At 50.1% G+C, this 17758-nt stretch overlaps 1 protein-coding gene across 14 annotated transcripts in view; it reads left to right on the forward strand.

Moving 5' to 3' along the window:
- Positions 1–16361, forward strand: part of PLD1 (phospholipase D1) — a 94418-nt gene extending 78057 nt beyond the window's left edge. For all 14 annotated transcript variants that reach the window (XM_040566530.1, XM_040566532.1, XM_040566527.1 and 11 more), the window contains 8 exons: positions 2555–2665; positions 3331–3419; positions 6082–6195; positions 6897–6946; positions 8089–8223; positions 10170–10323; positions 10878–10992; positions 11437–16361. In XM_040566530.1, the coding sequence (XP_040422464.1) occupies positions 2555–2665; positions 3331–3419; positions 6082–6195; positions 6897–6946; positions 8089–8223; positions 10170–10323; positions 10878–10992; positions 11437–11661 (993 nt within the window). In that variant the 3' untranslated portion in view covers positions 11662–16361. The remainder of the gene's footprint in view (positions 1–2554; positions 2666–3330; positions 3420–6081; positions 6196–6896; positions 6947–8088; positions 8224–10169; positions 10324–10877; positions 10993–11436) is intronic.
- Positions 16362–17758: the final 1397 nt, after the last annotated feature.

Here is a 17758-nt window from a genome sequence, read left to right on the forward strand (position 1 = left end):
CGTTTTGGGGCATGGCAAGTAACTGGCAGTTCCAGGAAATTGCGGGCTGCTCTCACTGATGCTGCAAATAGAGAGAAGAGAGCAGGTTTGTCTTGTGAATTATTAATTTGAAACCACCTCGCTCATTTCTAATTTATGCCCCGTTGCAGCTTTTAGAGGCCCCTCAGGGTCCTGATATTGAATCCTTTGTTCAGACACCAGCCAAGCCCACGTTATCCCGCCTTGGTGCTGGGTAGGGGCTGTACAGGCAAATGTCAGACCAGAAGTTACTGCCCCGAGTGTCCCTGGGTATGCGGTGACTGTAGAATATCTGGCTGAGGGTTTTCTTGTTTCTGAGCCTGTCTGCAAATCTGTCTCCAATTGTGGGCAGATCAGAGGCAGAGAAAACACAAAGGATCTGTGGGGATTGCACTGGTACTGCTGGACTGCGCCGCTGACCTGTCATCAACAGACTCTGACCTCGTTGTACCATCTGGCTTTGCTCTCCTTTGCAGAGAGGAGCAGAAAAGTGCATTTTAGGGAGGGTTTTTAGAAGGCAGGGCGGGCAGGATCAGTGCTGGCAGAGCTCCCGCGTGGGCAGAGGGGCTGAGCGCAGCACGTGGGCAGCGCCGTGGAGGTGTGGGCTGTGAGCTCGGGCACAATCCGTCATCCTCTCACGTCTGAACTTTGGGGCTTTGCTCGCAGTAACGCTGCGATTGCACATGGGTTTTGCAAGACTCAAAAGGCCTGCTGCCAAAGGCAGTGCCGGTCTGTTCCCTTCTCTATTTCCATTCCAGCGCTTGCAGTTATCAGCCAAAGATAGCGCTGCAGAAGACGTGGCGCGGTGAGGCAATATCCAGCTCGTGATGTAAGTGCAATGAAGATTTAGTGCCCTGTCCATGACCAAAGCCCACCACACCTCTTTGAAGTCTGCGGGAGAGCTTGCATTGTCCAGGATTTATGATTCAGCCCAGAGCAAGCTGAAAATTTATTACTCTTGTGTCAGTTAGAGGAGCTGGAGATGACAAACCTGGCACAGCACTTGGCACTGCTGTGTGAGACGTCGGTGAGGGGAGAGGAAGGAGAATGGAGCTCTTGGTGGCAGGGCTGTGAGTAGCTCACGACGTTTCCTCCCGAGCAAAGCAGTGTAGGTTTAAAGCAGTTCATTTAAAGCACTCCGTCTGGAAAGGACGGGTCTCCAGGAGTGAGAGGTGAAGCTGCACTGACTCTGCTGTGGTGCTTGGGGTGAGGGGTTGGCAGTGCCCAGCCTTCCCTGCTGGGTCACTGCCCCAGCTGTTAGGGAAATTAATTGCCCCCCGAAGGCCCTCAGCTGGGCCACAGCCAGCAGCACACCTTTGATGGTGGATGCCGACCACAAAGTAATAGCAGGGCTCCAGGCGAAGGTGTCAGACAGGGGTGGTAATACAGAGCAAACCCAAAGCTGGAGCTGGACGTGGGGAAGGAAAAGAAATCTGCCGGAGGGATTTCCAGGAAAAAATGAGGCTGAGCCCCAGAAAAGGACAGTTGTGTTTTTTTTCTTTCACATACTCACACATTTCACAGGTCCACACTGTTTGGATCTTGTCCTGCGTATGAATGAACTGCTGTGCTGCTCTGATGGCAGTTTTGCGATATTTTAAGGCTATTGTTTCCATGTTTTTATCTTGACAACATTTAAAGACTGAGGCTAATCAAGACTAATTATTTTCCCTGAGCTCTACCGACATGTAATTAAAAACGACGTGTTCGTCTTGGAGACCGTCGCTCGGGGCACGCCCTCGCTGCCGCTGGTCGCGCTGCGCAGGAGGCAGCTGTGGTGGCAGGGGGCTCGGGCTGCCACCAGGCTGCTGGACGCGGCCGAGGGCACGAGCAAATGAGCTGGCTCACGTTGGGTTGGTGCTATTGCAGGGGGAGAACGTGCCCTGGGGACCTCGCAGTATCCGCTTTAGAAGTGGATTTCCAGCACAAATAAATAAATCAGTCTGGGCAGTTGGACTGCTATGAATGTTCAAAGTCGTATCGTCGCAAAGTGGGTGGCTTTTGCAAGAATTGTGTAGGAGAAATAAATGACCTCAGGTGCACGTGACAAAGATGTGGTCAGCATTGTCAAGCTGGCTGAATAATTATGTACATTATTATTAGGAATTATTACGGTAGCAAAAGGCATTGACCCAGCTGGAGACCTCAGCTTTAAAAACAGCTGAGGAGGAGAGGTCACCGATTGGATGTGCACCCCTAAAGCTTAGAAATTCAGATTGTTTTTAAAACAGCTTATTGTAAGACCTTAAGCAAGAGTAGGTGTTCTTTGCTAATTCTAATTCGTGTTGAGCTGCTTTGTTGGGAGAGGGGAACAAAGCAGCAACATGACAGTGCACTTTTGTTTCTATCAGGACATTATTAAACATTAATTCTGTTTTTAAGCTTCCTTTTCAGTTATTACAAATGGTGAATGTTGCACATATTGCCTTATTTAGTGAGATTCTGAGAGGCAGCAATGCCTCTGGAATAATTCAGTTGCAATGCTGTGCCGTCCTGCATGGGGCTGAGGCAAAGGTGTCGGTCTCTTGCTTTCCAGGTGATCCGTTCTGCTGCTGACTGGTCGGCTGGCATTAAATACCACGAGGAGTCCATCCACAACGCTTACATCAGCGTGATAGAGAACAGCAAGCACTACATCTACATAGAGGTGAGTGGAAAGGAGGGAAAGCAGCAGGATCCTGACGCTCTGAGCAGGGCTTGCAGCCACCAGGAGGGTGGTACTTCTTTTGAGGGTTGGTCTTCTCTGAATTTTGAGTCCCGTGGATATTAATACAGAATGTGCTCTGAATTTTTGGGACTGTTTCCACCAACTTCAGACAAAGCTGATGCGTATGTACCCTGGCAGCACACCTCTCCTTTACAAACCTCTTTGCAAAGCTGCCAGCAACTTCTGTGGCCTGTGCAGCAGTCTTCCTGCCCCCTCCATGGCCCCTGTGCACGCCCCAAGCCCCCACGCACGAGGCTGCTCCTGCATCCCTGCGGCCTGGAGCTGCAGGAGTCTCCTGTGTTGGAGAGACCCTCAGCCTTGGCTGACCAGAGACACGGATTCTCCTCTTTTCTTATTTTTTTTATTATCCCATTGTTGAGTTGCTCTTTATATGAACTGTCTGAACAGAGCGATCAATAAGGACCAATTCATTCCCCAAGCAAGCACAGACACACATCATCTAATTAAAAAAAAAAAAAAGCATCCGTTCAGACAACACACAAAACACAGCGATCTTTAGTTGCTCTTTGTCTGAAAGTATGCAAATATTTATTTTGTGCATCTCTGGCATTCTGTGACAGTAGTTTTGCTTGCTTTTCCTGCAGAACCAGTTCTTTATTAGCTGTGCTGATGACAAAGTTGTCTGGAACAAGGTTGGCGATGCAATTGCTCAGAGGATTCTTAAAGCGCACAGGTAACCTCTTCTTAACAACACAATGAAAGTCTGCCGGATGCATTTATGCAGTGCGGTTCAAAATAACATCTTAATGGACACCACACTATAATAGTTTTTCCAACACACAACCTGTGTGGGCAGACATCTACTTGCTTTTGCAGCAGTGAGATTCTTCAGTGGTTTCTGTGCTACCGTGCTACCAGGAAGGTTTTGGTTTTTGACCTACCCTGAAGCGTATGTGTTTTGAGCGATGTAACTTGTTTGAAAAGCAAGTCCTTCGTGCTCCGCAAAGGTCACACCTTTGCTGCAGAGCAAACCAGCCTTGGCCTGTATGGTAGGGCAAGTTAGTGGGGGAGGAGGTTGAACTGGGACGTGTGGGATGTGCCACTTATTTAAATTATCTGTAGAGAAGATTGCTTTTAAATTGGGGAAGCAAACACATGTCTAGGGTTTTACTGCAGGGTTCAGCTGTTGTTGGAACCACTTTTTCTGGTAAGTGCTGGAGGATATTTACAACCTGCAGCCACTGCAAGGGGACTGCAGCTTGTTCCTGGATGGATCAAACCCAGCTCCGTGTTAGGCACTCCTGTTGCATGAGAACGCCTAACCCCGTGCTGAAGTGAATACCACAGGCAGTGGCTTGTCTTCGCTTTGATCCTGGACAGCCTTGCTTAAGGTTGCTCTTCTGGAGCCTGTCTTTAAGATACATGTGTGTCGTAGTCTAAAACTGTGTCCTGGTCTTGCTGGGCTGATATAGAGAAAGCTCCCTAAACTACTTTCTTTTACCTCTCACATGCTGCTGTGCTGTGCACTGATTGTTTTTTCCATGTAGCTGTGCAGAGCTCTGCAGGGCCTGCTGTCTCGGAGGTGCTCTCTGGAATCTCAGAGATTTCACTCTCTTTGGTGCTTGTGCTTGGAAAGTCCCACTCGGGTAAAAGAGGCCAACCCCAGACAGACAGCAGCTCCTGCCTCTGAAACACTGCAGTAGCATCTGTAAGGCCACACGAATGCAATGAGACAGGCTTCATTCAGAGGTGCTGTGCGAGGATAAGCACTATTCAGACTGGGAGAGCATGGGTGTTATCTGCTATGCCACTAACGACAGGGTGGAGTTGCCTGTGATCCCTGAGCAGCAATGCACAGCCCAAATAATTGAAGCAAGCTCAGGATGAAGGTGGATTTCCTCACCCAGGGTAAGTGAGGAGTCGTGCCAGTCCGGTGCAAGTTGTGAAGCAGTGAGAGCAGCGCAGTAGGAGGCTAGTCGCATAATCATGGTCTGACCAGGCATCAGGGTGGGTCGGTCCAGAGAGCAGCTCCGTGCACTTTGGTGTCCCCGTGGATGGAAACCACTCTGGATTTTGTGCCTGTGGGAGTGGATTGCCACAGGCCTTTTTCAGCGATTGCTTTTAGCGATGCTGCTGGGGTAGCAGCAAATTCCTCAGGTAATCTGAGAAGATTTTCCTCTTATATGAGGTTTCTGCGCAGGGAATCATTCTGTCCAGAAGTCAGAAAGTCTAATAAAAAAGGGGATTGTGCAGATGCTTCAGTGACACATTTTCAGATGCAAGGCTCAATTCACTTCTTTATTGTTCCAATTTTATGCCAATACAGTGCCGAATTAATGTCGGTGATTCCTCACCAAATACTGTGCACGCTCCCGAGTGCTTGGCATTGCCTAAGGTTAAAAGTAAAGGCAGTCCTAAACATTTTGTATGAGATGCACAACTTCCAAACTGCCAGGGGAAAGCGGTGTAGGTGACCCACGGATGTTTAATGCTGCAGTAAGTTTTTTAGTCAAGCTTCTACTTTTCTTCCTCTTCTAGACTAAATATTTTGTAATGATGCAATTAATAACGTTCTTTTCTGGGCTTCCTCTTTTTTTCTATGGGTGGATCTTTAATTTCTTTAATAAACATGGTGCTTAGACAAACAAGCAGCTTTGTGCAGAAGGCTTTTGTCGCTGTATCGCCCTCGCAGTACAGACAGCCTCAGTCCCACAGCCATTTGTCTGTGCAGGCAAGGCCGCCTCGCCTGGGCCCGAGGTGCGCTGCCAGACGAAGGCCTGCTTGCGGGACGCCGCACAGCTGCGGGGAGGTGCAGGGGAAATGAAATAAAATTCCCTATCGTCGGAGGCCGCAGGCAGGGGAGGCTGGGAGAGCGCCCGGCGGGCCCTGCTCGCCACCTGGCGGCCTCCACCAGGCCTCCGTGGGTGCGGAGCCGCACAACGAGGCCGCAGCGTGGTCTGCAGCCCCTCTGCCAGCACCCACCGAAACTCTTCTGGTGTTCCTGACGCCTGACAGTGTTCCTGACACCTAAAAGCCAGCATGGAGCGGGCACTTTGGGTCAGGTGTTGGCTTCCTGCCTGTCGTAGCTCTGGGGTCTCCGCTGCCGGGCGCCAGGCTGTGCCAGTAGCGGTGAGGCCCACATACTGGGGTGCTCGGATGAACTTTCCCAGTGGCAGGCACAATCTGCAAAATAATTAGCGTGTCTGTCCCGTTGTGTGAAATGTGCTTTATCTTTGTCAGGTGATGAAGCCCCGAACCTGGAAATGCATTTCACGCTTTGCTCCCTTACAATTTTTCTAGTGGCCTTGGACAGAAACCAAGCCAGTCAACACAGAGAAAGTGAGACCAAGCGGTAAAATTTGCAGGCTAACATTTTCCCCAAACTGTCCCTTCAGGGAGAACAAGCGTTTCCGAGTGTACGTGGTGATCCCGCTGCTGCCTGGCTTCGAAGGCGACATCTCGACTGGAGGGGGCAACGCGCTGCAGGCCATCATGCACTTCAACTACAGGTACCGCACACTGCCTGCGCTGGTGGGGCCGCCAGAGACCCCCCCAGTCCCTTCTGCATGATGTGGACAGCACGTTGCTCGCCCCAGCATTGCAGGCTCCCCTCTACCCCTACACAAAACCCCAATTCTTGACCCATTAGCTGCTCCCTGCATGCACTGTGATGCTGTAAAACACATTTCTTTTCCTTTCTGCTCATCAAAACAGTTTTTTCACCTTTGAGGTCTCCACCCTCCCGCCCAATGCTCTTGCTCTCCTATAAGCAACTTCTACTGTGGTTCCTCCCCAGGGCTTCAGCTCTTTTATTTCTTTTTTTTTAATGAGATATTGGCTGTGGCTTTTCCAGACAAACCATACTCACACAAACTCCCTGCATTTTGCAGACATTCTGCATGGTTTGTTTTTTTTTGAGGTCCCTCATACCCAGCCCTGCGGCTCAGACTGTAGGAGCCCTGCTTCAGAAGGCAGAAATGCTTCCCAGTTCATACACTGATGGTATCAACACTTTTAGGAAATGAGCAGTCCTTGATACATTACCATTTGTATGGAAGGAATGTGTGCTCTGTAAGCACCATGTTTCTTCTGCTTGCATGGGGTATTTAAAAAGCATCTGTGTTTGCAATTTACCTCCCTGGGTTCTGCTTCAGCATATGCCATTGCCTCGAGACACAGTGGCGCTCACGGCTGCCTACCTTCTTTCCAGGACCATGTGCCGAGGAGAAAACTCGATCCTGGGCCAGCTGAAAGCAGAGGGTAAGAGCCGTATTCCTCTCTGTTATGGTCATAGGCTGCTGCTGTTGGATAGAGGCATCCGTAGCTGAAATCCTCCAGTTGCAGCGTTAGGTAACCTGCAGCAGCCGGGAGCGCTGCAACCCCAGGTGATGGGGAGAGGCTCACTGAAAGCCTCGCTGCCTCCTGCAAAATATAAATTGGGCAGCAAGGCCCTATCTGTAGCTCCTGGCTGGGCACAGCTTGTTCTTTTAACTGCTAGTAAAATGCATGCTAGTTGTAGCTGAGGGGTCAGGTTTGGGTTGAGGCATCACACTGGTGGGCAGCACTGCACATGATGAGCTGGCGAGCGACCTCAGCCTCTGCAGCATCCCAGCGCAGAGGTTCCTTAGGTCGTGTGAGCCTTGGCTGGCTTTCAGACCTTGTATTTGGACGCAGCCCCGATCCGGAGGAGGGAATGACCCCAGGGAGGAGCACGGCGCAGTTGCAGCTGCTCAGGATCCTGTTATTTGGAAAACGTCCTGAGCTGGGCCACACTGCTGGGAGCGGCTCACACACCGCAGCTGTACGCTGCCCCGGCACATCCCAGCCTGGTTTCGGCGAGGACAGACCTGCCTGATGGCAGCTCTGCTTTCCGTCCATTTCCTCCAAGGGCACCCGCCTGGATGTGCTCTGGTGGGAATCAGCACCGTGAAAAACGGGTATCGCAAATGCAAGAGGCATCCATAATGCTCGTTAGTTCTGGTGCTTTGTGTAAATCCACACTGCAGACAATTACACGAGGACGTATTTTCCATACTGTGCGTGGGCAAAACACCTGCTTATAACCTCCTTTCTGCAGACCCTGCAGAAAAACAGTCGCAGAGTCCAGTTATTTTAAGGTGCTCGTATCAATTGGGAGTACTTGCATGCTGCGTGAGGGAGGCTTGGGTTACTTCTCACCAAAGTGGTGTATCTGGGCAGGCAGCAGATCAGAGAGCCCACAGGTGTTTTTGAAAGTCTATTTTTAAACAAACGTACTTCCAATACCTGCTTATGTGCTTTTGTAACACAAATTGCTAGAAGTAATGTGTGCTGTTCAAACAGGGCTTTACATCAAGAGGATCTTTTTCTGCTCTCCTTCCCCCTCTCACATCCCATTGGTTTTGTTCTCTCTTCCTTCTCAGTTGGAGATAAGTGGATCAACTACATTTCATTCTGTGGACTCCGAACATATGCAGAGTTGGAAGGAAAGCTGGTCACCGAGCTCATCTACGTTCACAGCAAGCTGCTTATTGCTGATGACAACACGGTCATAATCGGTGAGCGGGGCGCTTGCGGGAGGGCCTTGTACCGCTCCATCCACCGGGGTTTTTCCCTTAGCCACGTGCCCGGCGTGGGCTGCGATGCTGTGTGCTTCCCTGTGTTGTGAGTTCTTTCTTGTGAAACATTTGACTGTTAAAAAACAAACTCATAAATTCATCAGGAGGGTGGTAGGTAGGAGGGAGAAAAGGATTTGGAAAGCTGTCGTTTAATTTGTTTTTCTAGAATGGCTTTAAATCCCCGTGTAGCAGTTAAGAGAATCCCAGTGCAGGGAATATTGTCCATCTGTCTTGTATCAAACTCTGCTCTAGCAGGAAGACTTGTGAGACTTGTCATCTGTTCCTTAAAGAACAGAATGTGCCGTGAAATTTGGACGGTTTGGACAACATGTGTCGTTTATCAGCTCCGTTTCCTAAGAATGGGGAAATGGGTTCTAACAAGTAATAGCTATCATTTCGTGTCTCTGCTTCCTGGTCTCATAATAAATATGGTAACAAAGGCAGGAGACCTTGGGCTCCGAATTGCACATTGCAGTAGAAAAGCAGAATTTGAGTCTGTTTCTTTAACAGAACCCTTTCCGATCTGTTATCCCAGCAATGAGAACTTTGCCAGAGAACAATTCCACACCAGATTTTGCAAGAGTTGAAATACTCCCCTCACTCAAAGCAGCAGCTCAGCCCTTGTCTCGGATGACTTGTGCTTAGGTTTGCTCCTCTGTTACCCTCCCAGGGGGTCAGCTCACGTCTCTGGTACGCCCAGCATCCTGGGGGTGGTTTTATTCCTGGAGCAGGAGCAATGTTGTTGTGAGCGTGATGGCCCAGGGGCCTGAGACAGCTCCTTTCTTCTGTTCTCCAGGCCTGCGGGCTGAATTTTTTTACCGCACGTATATCCGTGCCATCTGGTGAGGTGATGGGGAGCCGGTGAGACTGCATTTCCACCTAAAAAAGAGATGGAGGTGCATGGAAAGAAAGCTCAGGAGAGGCTGTCAGGAGGTTAGAGCACTGAGGGAGCTTGGCTGGTGTTTCTTCTGGCAGCGTTAACTCCCCGTGAGAATACTCAGTCACAGGGAAGGCCAAATGGCTGACTGGTGTCTGGGGGTCTCTTGCGGAGTTCAAGGCCGTGTCCGGACGTTTTTTGTTGTTCGGGTCATTTCCGTGGGTTACTGACCTGCTGGCTCCTGCCTCTGGAAAGGCAGAGGGGCTTCCAGGCCCCTGACTGCTGGTGCTTTACTGCACTGGCAGTGACTAAGCTCTCAAATCCCCCAAAATTCCTGCCTTCCAAATGCAAATGGGAAACTTCCCCTCGTTACATCACTAAAGACGAGGGGATTTACACGGAGAGCCCTTGTGCATCAGTGAACTTGTCATCCAAACCCAGACCTTCGCAAGCTGCGACGTCTTTCAGCAAAAGCGTCCGGGAAGTTACAGAGAAACTCAACTTTTGAAAATTTTGGCTTTGTCTTGGCTGTGATTTAACCTTCTTCCAAGCTTGAAGCCTGCAAAAATGTGGTCTTGCCTTTCCCCGCGTCCTGCTTCAGTAAGGAAGCCCTCGGGTCGGGGTGAGCTCTGGCATCCCTTACTCCCAGAGCTCCTGCCCTGTGCAGCCTGAACCATGGCGCTGAGCAGCGTGATGTAGGCGATGCTCATGAAGCAGTTGTGTCGGATTTTCTCTCCTCTCAAAAATAAGTGGAATTAACTCAGTCCAGCCCTCCACCTTTGCCTGGCACGGGAGGGGCTGTAACCTTGGTGCTGTCTTTGTGCTTTATCGCTTACATCAGGAGTGCTGGGGTGGGAAAGCAGCTAAAAATTAGGCTGGCGGCGGGTTAATGGTACGTAGCGAAGCCACAGCTGTGCCCCCATGGAGACGAAGGGTGCGGGTGCTGCGGGGCAGTGGGGGGGTCTCACATGGCACTGGGGTGTCACCGTCGGTTGTTCCCCACCACCAGGCTCTGCCAACATCAACGACCGCAGCATGCTGGGCAAGCGGGACAGCGAAATGGCCATCATCGTGCAGGACACCGAGACCGTGCCCTCGGTGATGGACGGGGAGGAGTACAGCGCCGGGAAGTTCGCCCAGTCCCTGCGGCTGCGCTGCTTCAGGTGGGGCGCGGGCACCAGCCAGGGCGTGCTCGGGCTCACGCCTGGCCGAAGCCCTTAAAACCAAGGGAGCTGCTGCTGCTGTCTCTGCTGTAGCATCACCAGGCTGGGATCTAACCTAGAGTTCCGCTGCTGCGTTCCTAGAGCTAGGCTTTCTCCTGCCGTTCCCGTCCTTGGCTCGGCAGTTTGACTTACAAATCATTTTGCTCAGGGATTTCTCTGGGAGAGCTCATAAACAAGACAGTGATGTTTTGCCTCCAGATCCTGTTTTCACACTGCCTCAGTTTTGGGTGGTGGTGTCTCTTCCTAATGGAAGTTTGTTCACTCAGAGCGACCATCTGGCTGACAACACAGCCGGTTTTTCATTAAGACCTTTTTCTCCTCCCCCCCTTCCCCTGTTTCCCATCTGGACAGTTACTGCATGGAAAGAAAGGAGAAAATCAGGCAGCGCTAAGGCTGAGGACACTTTTCCTTTCTGGGCATGTCTCAAGACAGGGAGTGCCCGGAGCTTTGGCTTGGGCAGGCGTCAGTCCCTTCCTCTTCTCTTCTCTTCTCAGGGTTGTCCTCGGCGGCTCTGATCTCAATCCAGACCACCAGGATCCCGTCTGTGAGAGATTCTTCAAGGAGGTGTGGATCTCCACAGCAGCTCGCAACGCCACCATCTTCGATAAGGTGACGCCTTGTCCCCTCGCAGCCGGGAGGGCCAGGGCAGCAGGTCCGGCTCCTGGGGTCTGTCAAATGAACAAATAGGGTCGGTGAAATGCAGTAGCTGGGAACAAGAAACTGGACTGCGTGCATCCTTGCATCACCCGGGTGTACTTCCTTTCTTCTAGCTGGCCATAGCGTAACTGGAGTCAAAACAATTTTTACTTCTGGTTTTTAATGACCTTTTGCAGTGGTCAGAGAAAGCCCTGGGCTTTCCTCTCTGCATGCTCCAACCACGCCACAGATGGCAGCCGTACCACAGATGCACCTTTTCCCTCCTCGCTCTCCAGGCTGTTAATTTAGTTGCTCCCATCCGGGCAAATATTTGTTGGATGTTTTGGTCTCTTTTGGAAAGTCCACATCGCGGTGTTTGCCCTGCGCTGACCTGTCCCTTCTTTCTGTTTCGCTCAGGTGTTTCGATGCCTGCCCAGTGACCAGGTGAATAATTTAGCCCAGCTGCGTGACTTCATCAACAAACCAAAATTAGCAAATGATGATCCTGCAAAAGCAGCAGAAGAATTAAAAAAGATCCGTGGGTTTCTGGTGCAATTCCCCTTCAGCTTCCTGGAGGAAGAGTACTTGCTTCCCTCCGTCGGAACAAAGGAGTCCATGGTACCCATGGAGGTGTGGACTTAAGAAGATGTAGACTGCTTTACATTTTCAAGTCTGGTTCTTTAGAGACAAGTTGATGAACAATATGTGATTTCTGAAAGCTGTTCGTTGCGAAGGGCGGCAAAAAAGGACCTCCACCAAGCTAATGTGCCTTTCTGAAGGATTTTGGTGGAGGAACTGCAAGCAAATCAACACTAGCAAAGGAGAAGAGGGGAAAGACTTGGAAATTACGGCAAAAAAAAAGAACTTTCTTGTCTGAAGGAGTTACTTCTAAGACACGTTCCGAGCACCTTAAGGATGCAGGCCACTTCCTGGGATAGGAACCAAATCCTAACTGCTGTTGTTACCACTGCCAGCTGTGTACTGTGGTTGCGTACGTTCCGTGATTGTGCTGTGGCTGCGCCGGAGTCGTGGGCTGCGTGTGCTTTCTCAGGCTTTCAGGTACCCGTGCATTGGCTCGCCGGAGCCCCTCACCTCGCCTCGTACGCTGTCAGAGCCCTCGTGCAGCTCTCCACGAAGCGCTGCCTGGTGCTGCCGGGGGCTGTCCGACCATCTCAGCTTGCCAAGCACAGACATTTCACTGCTTAGATGGAAACATACGAGCAATCTTTTATCAGAATCAGTATTTTGGTCTCTTCTCCCCTCTAGGTGGGGAAAAAATACTGTTTTTTTTTACTACCGCTAGAGCAATCAGCATGTCTTACGCGTAGCATGGCACCGTGTAGGCCTTGGCAAAGGGCAGCCTCACTGGAGCTAGCTGAAGGTGCTGGAAGTCAGTGGCATTTTCTGGCCTTTACAGAAATGCAGCACATCGGTTTGTTTAAACTGTGCCTGAAGGCTTTCTTCAAGAGAGAACCAAGTTTTAAAGTAAAAGTCGTAGATCTCTGGAGCTGAAGGAGGACGAGGCGCTGAGTGTGATAGGGAACAGAGGCTCAAAAGCCAGCATGGGCCATGCTAAGCTCTGTGCTCTGGGCCCTTTACTCGTGCGTTTGTATGACATTACACAGGTAGGCTTTTCTTTCCATTCCTTTCCCTCCCATTTAACAGAAGGGAAAGGCCGCTGAGCTAGAGGTGAAGCCTCAGGCCAGCTGTGCTCCCCCTGAGCTGACACATCACTTTGTAGACTGGGTGAACGCAAGGGGAAGGGGAGCATTTTGCAAAACCTCGTCTCCGATCTACTTTGTTACTACACCAGCCACAATCTTGAGCCCAGTCATGCAGGATGTCTCCTCAATACAGGTGGAACTCGGTTTCCAAGCTTTTTTGCACCTCACAGTATAGTGAAGCAGCGATTTTATTGGGCATCCCTGGGCAAAACACTACTGTCTTGGGCCAGGACGTGGCTTGGTGGGTGCCACCCTGCGCCTTTGCGCCGTCCTCCGTCCCACAGTGAGCTGCGCCTCCCAGTTTCATGTTCAGCACCAGCTGCAGTGCTGGGAGAGGCGCTCCCCAGCGGCGCCACGTCAAACACTAAGAGAGCAGGCTGCTAGGAATGCCCAACGGGAGCCTGATCTGCAGAAGTGGGAGCTGAGCTCCTCTGCCGTGTGTGCAGCCAAGGACTGCCTTCGCTAGCAGGGCTTGGTTGAGGTCTGGCCTGTGTTCCTACGGGTGCCCAGCCCTCCTCAGTCAAAAGCCCAGCTGATCTGCCATTTAATTCAGTTCATAATCAAGTTTCTTTTTTCTATTTTGACTCTGCCAACAGTCTCACCTGTTTTTAACTGGAGAGGAATCACACTGGTCATCCAGCTGTCCTCAAAACGTAGCTGGCTCCACATTTTAGCTGATTGTCTTTTCTATCTTCAGAAACCTAAATAGGCACCGGGTAATTCTGCATGCTGCATCGCCTGCGTAAGCAACGAACACTGACGTTTCTCCAGGCAGCCCAAGTTTTAGCCACTTCCTACAGTTCCCACTTTTTTATGCTTGTGTTTTGTAGATGCAATTGCAAATTACTCCTTTCTGTTTGGTGAATCTGTGGTCTGGTTAGCCTGTTGGGAGTGCATGGGCAGCAGTTTATGTGATAATCTTTGATCCAAGGGACTGATGCTTTTGGCCGGGGTGCTGCTAGCAGATAAGTACATTCCCTTGAGTTTTTTCCCTTAAAAAAAATCAACCTGGGGTCACCCCCTGCAGAGCCAGAGCAATATGCCATGCCTCGACCATTTGCAATCAGAGGAGATCAAAGGTGTCTTGTTACTTCACATCAGTGCTAGTTCAGAGCTTTTATCTCTTGATGTGTTTTTAGCTGGTTTAGTTTGAACAAAGCTGCTAACTTCAAACAATTATAGCCTGTCAGAACCATTGTAAGTCACACAGGTCTGTAGTCATAGTTGAAAAGGAAGCATTCAACCCCGCCACCCATACACGTGAACCTTGCAGTATGAGGCTCCTGTCATCTTCTAAGTGCTCTTATTGTCCCCGTCCCCATATTAGCGAAGTTTCTTATAATTGTTAAATTAAGCTTAGATTGTCTTTTAAGGTAGCAGCAAACTACGGGGGCTTTGTAACTCGGGTGGTGTTAATGGAGTGCGGCTCTGCGTGCCCTGGACAGCTGATGGCACTGGATCGATGTCCAGTGGATGCTCAGCTCTGCACCCTCGTGCTCAGAGCTGGTAGCGCCCCGTCTGTCCTCTGCTGCCCTCCTCAGAGAGCCGGAAGAGTTCTGTTTCTTATATTAAGAAGCCTGTGAGTTTTAACACCGTGAGAGAGTTGATTTCTGCACCTGAACAATCACTACTTGTCAGTCCTTAATGCCAGAGAGGTTTTGCTTTTCATACCTTCAGACTGCAGAGGATGGCTCGCAGACATACAGTACTGTAACAAGTGATGTGGGTTCAAGCACTAGCAAGCCTGGAAACACAAACTGTTTCTTGTGGCATTTATTCCTTAGAACTGTACGAAATGAGAGATGTTTCTCCCAGGCTTTGGCTTTATTTTGTAGTTGAACCTGAGTACAACACTTCTTTTTTTTTTTAATTTATTCTTTAATATATGCCACTTCTGGAACTCACACTCAGTATTGTATCTTCGTTTTTAATTTTTTTAAATATTCTCGTATTTTAAAATATAGATACTGTTGTATAAATGTTGGACTGGATAAACGTCTCACTGTAGAATCGATGCATGGTTTAAAACTGAGGGATAAATGTCATCCTATGTTAAGGACTTTACTAAAAATAATTTGTCAGAGAACTCGAGTGCTTCAGCTCCCGGTCTCAGCCTCAGCGTGCTGCTGCTGGACGTGCGTGGAGGCAGCCTCTGTGGCCTGACCTCGTTTGCAGCTGACTGATGTGCTAACGGAGTCCCCAGGCCAGCAAGTGCATTTGTCAGTTCTTATCCCAAGCAGGTACGTTTCAGCTAGCGCGAACACAGGACGTGTCTGTTGGCATTACAGTGGGAGCTCACTTTTTCCAGTGGAAGTGCGTAGCGCAACCAGAAGACGAGCAGCCCAAGCTGGCCGGCGCTGCTGCGGCAAACCTGCTTCCCGCCCAGGGCAGCCACCACCGAGTTCACCCGACCTGATGTCGCCTTTGCTGGATTAAGCCCCAAACACTCCGTTTTCATTTCTTTTGATCAGGTTTCACAAAACAATTTCACAGTCCTGGTGCTGACCCTGGGGGGGACCTCAGGGTGGGTTTTGCCTAGCTAACGGTAATAAGTTACAGTAGCTTTGTCCCTTCCAAGGAAACAGCCATGCACAATCAAACTCTGACTTGGTTCGCTGTTATTTCGGTGTAACAGTTGCTCTGTGCACTCATAGCTAGGACACCCTGGGTTTGTAATCCACGCGCAGCAGCCGCATTTACGGACCGTGGAAAGCCCTCCGAACGGGCCTTTAGGTGAGCGCCTCTTCCTTCTCCTCCTGCCCAGTGGGAGGACCCAAATCTGAGTCCACCTCCGTCAGCTGCCGAGCTGCTGCTCTGCCTTCCCAGCACGAGGGACGCGGTCTGTGGGATGTGCTGGAGGCCGAGGCGAGGAGAGCAAGAGGCCTCCGTACCGGGTAGATGGTAGAGGCTGGCATCTCTTGGGTGGCTGCAAGACTCCAATGCACACACGTTTTGTGGCGCTCATGCTGCGCATTGGCTCGAATGGGCAATCCCTGTCACACAGCTGAGATCCTGCTGAAACCAGGAGCTTTGCAAAACTGAGGTTTAAACCAGGAGCATAACGCCGTGGCGGTGAATCAAGTTAAACGTGTAGAATTAAGGTAAATCCAAGTGGAACACACACTGAAACTGTGTATCAGACCACTGAATGCAACGATCCTCTTTGGGTTTCTTTCTTTTTTTTTTTTTTCCTGCCTGCTTTCTTGTTGTATTTTCAAATCTTTGTGATTATTCTGGTTTTAGTCTCCAACTGAGTTTTCATAAAGTGTCCTAGATGTAAATAATTAAATAACTTACCTTTTTCCTGACACTCAGGAAAAGAGAAAAAGTGCCAGAAGTCACAGTTCTGGGGTTGTTTTTTTTCCTAAATTGTGTCTCTAGCAAAACTAATCACCAAAATGAGAGCTTCCACTTCAGGTGTGAGTGCAGGTCTCCGTGCGTCTCTGCCTTCCAGTGGTGCCGTTGTGAACACTGACTATCCCTTCTGTGAAGGCTGCTGGAATTGAGTTTTGTACCCTTGTTTCTGCTGATGAGTGCTTTCCTTTCCACTCGGTTTGTGTTTGGTAAATGAATGTGTATTAACGGACTGAAAATACAACAGACCATCATGTGTCAAAACACTCGGCTGCAGTCTCGTTCCTGCTTGTTTGGGGAATGTGGCCACATCTGGCCTGGGGGGCAAATTCTGTCCTTGCCTGGCATTGCTGCCCCAGCTGGTGAGCAGCAAGAGCTGATGGGTAAAGGCCCCAGCGTCCCCAGAAAAAAATAAAAAAATAAAAATAAAAAAGAGGGCTGGACAGAGTCATTGGGGTTTTTCCAGGAGCGAGAAATTACTGAAGTAGAACAGCACAGAAATAAAATTGGACTTCTTGAAATAAGTAAATAAATAATCCTGTTTTAATAATCCAGAAGCATTATGAAAGGCACAGACAGAAACAGTCCGTCTCCAAAATAGAATTAACTTTCCACTATCCCTTTTAACTTTCAGTAAAGGAAATTCAACATTGAGAGAGGAAAAAGCAGATTACTGTTGACCTCCAGGGGGAAAAGAGATGAATAAAGCATCAGTGGCATTTCCAAGCTCTCCTGCAAACTGAAAACATATTAACTTATCTGTTTCTTAGGCTTCCTCTCCCTCTTCAAATGCCAAAGGGCTCTCTGCATCTTCAAAACGTCCTGATCCGTTCTGCACCCTCGATAAATGCAATAAACCAAGCCGGGGGAGCTGGGGGCGTGCTGGTGAAGATGGAAGGGCAGCTGCTGCCACCACCAGCTCCAGCAGACTCTGCTGCCTCGCAGCTGGCTTGCTGCATCCCGCACCACGTCTTGCAGGTAGAGATAGGTGGCAGCAGGAGGAGGTAGGTGGCAGCAGGCAGGCGTGGGGCTGGGCCCGGCAGTCACTGCCTACACTGCGGGCATGGCGCTAGCAGTAGCCACCGACAAAGCCGTGTTGTCTCCGTGCTTATCTCAGTGTGCAACTGGCCTGAAACCAGGCGTAGCTTTGAAGCGAGGGGGTTTAGGAGCTCGTACAGCTTTATGGTGAGGATCCAGTGTGACATTGGGGCCCCAGAGGTGTGAGGGAGAGACAAAATTGGGCACCGTTTGCTGCTTTTGCTGTTTTCTCTCTCACACGCGTAGGCATGCCATGTTTTCACTGGGCATGACTTCCCCCCCATCCATTAGCCCACTAAAATACAGGCAAAAGGCAGCTTACGGGGTACAGCTGGCATAAATTGTGAAGGGGAGGCACAGGTGCACTGCCTCCACTGAGGGCAACAGCAAAATTCCCTTTGACTTCCCTACAGCCACAGAGTTCGCTTGATGAAAGACTCGTGAAGCCTCTAATTTGATCGCTCCTCGCTGAGCAGAAATGCAGCCCACACACGCCTCGAACAAAAAGAGCAATCACCGCTACATTTAATAGACACACGCTTTCCAGGACAGCTTTCTCTAGCCGCTTGTGCCGAGACCGTTCGTGCCTCGCCCCACAGGTAAGCCTCTATGGCCAACGTGCC

This window comes from Cygnus olor, chromosome 9 (genome assembly GCF_009769625.2).
Source record: "Cygnus olor isolate bCygOlo1 chromosome 9, bCygOlo1.pri.v2, whole genome shotgun sequence".
NCBI lineage: Eukaryota > Metazoa > Chordata > Aves > Anseriformes > Anatidae > Cygnus > Cygnus olor.